The sequence below is a fragment of the Orycteropus afer genome, unplaced genomic scaffold (assembly GCF_000298275.1).
Source record: "Orycteropus afer afer isolate SDZICR_OR568_19922 unplaced genomic scaffold, OryAfe1.0 scaffold00033, whole genome shotgun sequence".
Taxonomy (NCBI): Eukaryota; Metazoa; Chordata; class Mammalia; order Tubulidentata; family Orycteropodidae; genus Orycteropus; species Orycteropus afer.
In genome coordinates, this window is record NW_006921620.1 from 7,249,198 (window position 1) to 7,254,668 (window position 5,471).

The window sequence follows — 5,471 nt, forward strand, 5'->3', positions numbered from 1 at the left end:
GTGTGTGTGTGTGTGTGTGTGTGTATATATATATATATATATATATATATATATGCCTTTTTGTATTATCTGAGAGCTTTTATGGTAGGTGAAACTTAAACTCAACCTTACCTTTCCCCTTCATTCTCCTCCCCTACAAATACATTCTGCTTAGAAAGACAGAAAAAAAAAGTGGAGAAAGCTTCCTAGGTCAGAAAACCTTATGAGGAAAAGGACTGAGGAGACAATGTCAGGTCTTCATGGGTGAGATTAAGGATTTAGGTTGATCAAAGTGCGGGATTTGCATAGGAGTTGCTGTAAATTTGCATGAGTAAGATGTAACCATAAGGTGTTCTGCTGGTGAATAGTTAAAAGCATTTGGCTGCTAAATCAAAAGATCAGTGTTGGAACCCACCAGCCACTCTGTAGGAGAAAGGTGAGGCAGTCTGCTTCCATAAAGATTTATAGCCTTGGAAACCCCTTGGGACAGTTCTACTTTGTTCTTAGGGTCACTATGAGTTGCAGTTTCCTTGATTGCAGTGGGTTAAGATAAAGCTACCTTAAGGAATAAAAGCTCTAGCTCACCTACCTTGGATTTTTATGTTTTATTGAGTAGTTATAGGACTTTTAGCCAGAAAATAACTTGATACAATTGGCATTTTAGAGAAATAAATCTGATGATGTTATGCAGAAAAATACGAGTGAAGGAAGGATTTTAGGTAATTATTAGAGTAATGTAGGTGAGAGATGATGAATAACTTGATTTTGGTAGTTGTCAGGGATTGAATTGTGTGTACCCCGCATAATATGTGTCAGGAGTTCTGGTGGCATAGTGCCTAAGGCATTTGACTGCTAACCAGAGGGCTGGCAGTTCAAACCCACCATCCACTCCTCAGAAGGAAATTGGGCAATCTACTTCCATAGTGATACTGTCTTGGAAACCCAAGGAGGGGTCAGTATGAGTCAGATCTGATTCCATGGCAGTGAGTTTGGTTTTTCTTTTATAATATGTGTCAGCTTGGCTGGGACATGATTCTCAGTAGTTTGGTAATTCTGTAATGGTATAATCATCCCCCAGGATGTGATCTGATTTTATCAGCCAATCAGTTATAAGATGATTAATGTGAAGTTCAATACCCTTACTCAGATCATAGCCCTGATCTGAGGTAAAGAGAATTTCCCTGGGGTGTACCCTGCATCACCTTTTATCTTAAAAGAGATAAATGGAGAAGGATACCAGGAGAGGAGGAGAGACCTCAGTATTACCAAGAAAGAAGAAACATGTCTTTTGGACCTGGGGTCCCTATGCTTAGAAACTCCTAGACCCTAGGGAAGACTGATGCCAAGACACACGGAGTTTTACGAGGAACGCTGGGCCCATAGATGTTGAAAGGAGATAGAGACCTTCCCCCAGAGCCAACAGAAAGAGAAAGCCTCCCCCTAGAGCTGGCACCTTCAATTTGAATTTCTAGGCTCCTAAACTGTGAGAGATTAAATTTGTTCATTAAAGTCATCCACTTGTGGTGTTTTTGTTATAGCAGCACTAGATAACTAAGACAATGGTAACGGTAATGGTTATATTAATAAGGTAGAAACAAAACTAGAAGCCATTTTTCAGTCAGTAATTGAGCTAGTAACATTGAGCTGATAACACTGGAGACCAAGAGAAATGGTGGCAAGCACAGCAGAGGTGAGTAGCAGAAAAATGAATCCAAGCACAGCAGAGCTGTGCAGCAGAGATGTGAGTAATGGGAACCACAAGACTGGCAGAAAGCAGCAGTGAGCAAGTTGGCCCATGGAGCGGAGCTGGGTACCTCCCTGCAGAAGGTTGCTAATGGAGCTGGAAACCTCTGGACAGGAGGTTGCCAATGCAGCTGGGTGCCCCATAAGGAGAGGGCCAAGAGTTTGCCCACAGAGGCTTGGACATACATCGTACAGGGGTTTCCCATGAAATAGTTTTGCCTGAGAGCTGTTATAGTGTTTGCTTAACCCCCTGGCATTGGCCCAGGGTTATCATGAAGCTGCTGGTTGAGGACTGGACCAGTAAGCATGGGGGACCAGACCCAGCCAAGAAAAGCCATGGAGAGTCTCTGGGACAGAAAATGAACACAGCCATACCACACCTAACCTGAGCCAGTGGCACCTGCTGAGAGAGAGACATCTGCTGACATCTGATACATGATGTGCCTGCCCAGCAACACAGAAATTGTTGTGATTGAGTGCCATTGAGTAAATTCCAACTCATGGTGACCCCATGTGACAGTGGAGGTGCCCTGTAGGTTTGTTGTTTTTTTTTTTTTTTTTTGCCTGTAATCTTTGTGGGAACATATCACCAGGTCTTTTATCCCACAGAGCTGCTGCATGGGTTTGAGCCACCAACCTTTTGGTTAGCAGCCAAATATTTAACCCTTCCACCACCAGGGCTCCTTGACACCAATGTGGACATGGGTAAGTTGGCAGATGTCGCTATGGGGAATAAGTTGCACCTGACCCAAACCATGGTATTTTTAATTGCCATGTATACGTGTAAAAGCTGAATAATGAATAATAAGGAAGACCAGAGAACAGTTGATATTTTTGACTTACCACTTTGGCAAAGAATATTGAATATACCATGGATTGTCAGAATAATGAACAAATGTGTTTCAGAAGTACAGCCAGAGTGCTCCTTAGAAACGAGGGTGGTGAGACTTCATCTCAGGTATTTTGGGCATGTTATCAGGAGGGACACCATGCTTGGTAAAGTAGAGGGTTAGCGAAAAAAAGGAACAAACAGTGCCTGTAACACTGGGCTGAAACAGCAATGATTTTGAGGATGACACGGAACTGGGCAGGTTTTGTTCTGTAGTACCGAGGGTCGCTGTGAGTCAAAACTGGCTCAGTGGCACCTAACAATACAACAACACAATTTGGGAAGGGTGAGTGGGTCCCTTTAAGACGTAAGTAGGTTCCTCTCCTATGAGTTTAAGTGGAGTACTCATGGGGGTGGAGGGAATGATTCACCTTCAATTTATTGCTGTTTGTTTTCTATAACTTACATATTTCTGCTTACTATTTATTCTCCATGTATAATGACTTTCAATTGCCAACACCGTGTAAAGCATCTTTTTGTGTGCCACCCAATCAGATTGGGTAGTGGAGTCCTTATCCTAGGAGTCTCATGTTTGCTTGGGATAGAGAGTACAGTCTGTGTGGATATGTACAAATGTATACATGGACATCCACACAGCTCAGGCACCAAAACAAGGATGGAGGTAGTATATGACTGAGTACCCAAACTTGGCAATGAGATAAGAAGATTCTTGTTAATCCCCTCCCTCTGAGCTGTATCTGTAGTCAAGAATAACTACTATTGTCTGATAGTGTTTCTTAGCCCTAGTTGCACATTGCAGTCACAGGGAGAGCTTTTAAAAATGTATCAGTACCCAGCCTCTACCCAGTCAAAATGAGTAAGAATCTGAATTAAATCGAATTTTAAAAAATTCTCCCTAGATAATTCTCTTGCACAAATAGTGAGGGTGGAAAATCATTGATCTAGTGCTTTGAAACTGGAAGTAAGGTAACCAACCATCTTGATTTGCTTGGGTCTGTCCCTATATTAAAGGAGCTCTGGTGGCACAGTGCCTAAGGCATTTGACTGCTAACAGAAGGTTGGTGGTTCAAACCCACCAGCTACTCCATGGAAGGAAGATGGGGCAATCTACTTCTGTAAAGATCTACTACCTCAGAAACCCAGTGGGGGTCACTATGAGTCAGAATAGACTCGATGGCTGTGGGTTTGTGTTTTGGTCCCTATTTTAGTGTTGAAAATCCCACATCCTTGAAAACTTCTCCATGAGGTGCAGGAAATAGTATATGTGTCATGTTTCAGCAGTGGAACTGTCTCCCTTGCTGTGTACTTATAATACCAAATTAATTGCAAGTGCTGGACTGACTCCATTTATCTAATGGCAATTTTTAAAGTGTATTAAATAAAACTGTTCAATGTATATTTTTGGTTTTTTTTTTCCTCATGTTTATTAACTCTGCTATACTTTAAATTGTTGAACTGTATAAGTATTATGTTTCTAAATTCAGAAAGGCCCAATTAGAAACTTGTGATTAATAAATATATTTTTAAGGTCCAATATGATAGATAAGATTTGGCATGTGTTGTTTTGTTTGATAGATAATGCCTCTGCTCATCTCACAGGTATTTGGGGCATATATATTGGTATCTAGAATGCTATTAAGTACACTTTGGAGATTTCTATTTAATAGTGGTTATAAAAATTAGTTCCTTTTAGGGGTTTAATTGCTAAAAAATTCTTTCTGAAATTCATAGTACTTTTTGATCATTCTTTCTACGGTGATTTGCTAATGCCTATTACTAATGACTATTTGCGACATTCATTAGTTCAACTTGAGACAACTATTTGACACCTATTTGTTAAAGTGAATACTGTGGACAATATGCTATCTTTTAAAGATAGAACTCCAAAGATATTTCTAAATCCACAAAAAGAATATATAATGTTTTTGACTGTAGAAGGTAGAAAATACTTCTGTTTATTTTGATAGTAAGTGTTATTTTAATGCTGAAAAGCTATTAAGTGTTTCTACAGTATTTGGAGTTTTGAATATGAATGTTATCTCTGATGTGTTTCATGTTTCTTTTCCAGCGCTATGGGGTGCTGGAATACATTGGGAGTTTTCGCCTGTTGGCAGAGCTTTCCAGCCCATTTGTGAATCAGCGGTAGGTTACTGGTATCATTAATTATTTTAAAGTTGTGCTGTTTTAGTTTGGGGAAATTTTTTTCTTTGATTCTAAAACTACCATATAAAAAACAAACATACATGATATGAATTATTACCAGCATTGTACAGATGAGGAAATCAGGGTTTGCAAAGGTTAGAGTAACTTTTTCAGACTGCCTATCTATAGGAGCTCTGGTGGTGTAGTGCCTAAGGCATTTGACTGGTAACCAGAAGGCTGGCAGTTCAAATCTACCAGCCACTCCTCAGAAAGAAGATTGGGCAGTCTTCTTCTGTAGTGATACTGCCTCAGAAACCCATCTGACTTGATGGTTTTTTTTTTACCTACTGAGTGGTAGTGCTGACCTTTTAACCCAGCTGTCTTTGTAGCATGACACTGCTTTATTATACTTTCTTCCAAGGCATTCTTACACTGCTGAAGATTGTACTGTGTTTCCTGAATCTTGTACTGTGTTTCCTGAATTCATTGGGGTTCTTTATGGAAAAGGACATAATCAATTCCAGCTCATCTTGAAGTCACGAATATTCCTGAATTCAGTTACCTCTTGCCCCAAATTCTGATATCAACATTCTCTTAATCCCTCACTTAAAAAAAAATAACCTTTTCATTTTAGATATACAGAGAAGTTACAAAGTTAGTATGTTGTTGTTGTTATATGCCGTTGAGTTGGCCCCGACTCATAGCGACCCCTCCTTGGGTTTCCGAGGCAGTATCACTACAGAAGTAGGATTGCCCA

At 40.1% G+C, this 5,471-nt stretch overlaps 1 protein-coding gene across 1 annotated transcript in view; it reads left to right on the top strand.

Moving 5' to 3' along the window:
- Positions 1-5,471, top strand: part of LOC103192978 (TLC domain-containing protein 4-like) — an 82,188-nt gene that overhangs the window by 33,365 nt on the left and 43,352 nt on the right. Inside the window, exon 5 of the mRNA XM_007936077.1 lies at positions 4,641-4,714. Within this exon, the coding sequence (XP_007934268.1) occupies positions 4,641-4,714 (74 nt within the window). The remainder of the gene's footprint in view (positions 1-4,640; positions 4,715-5,471) is intronic.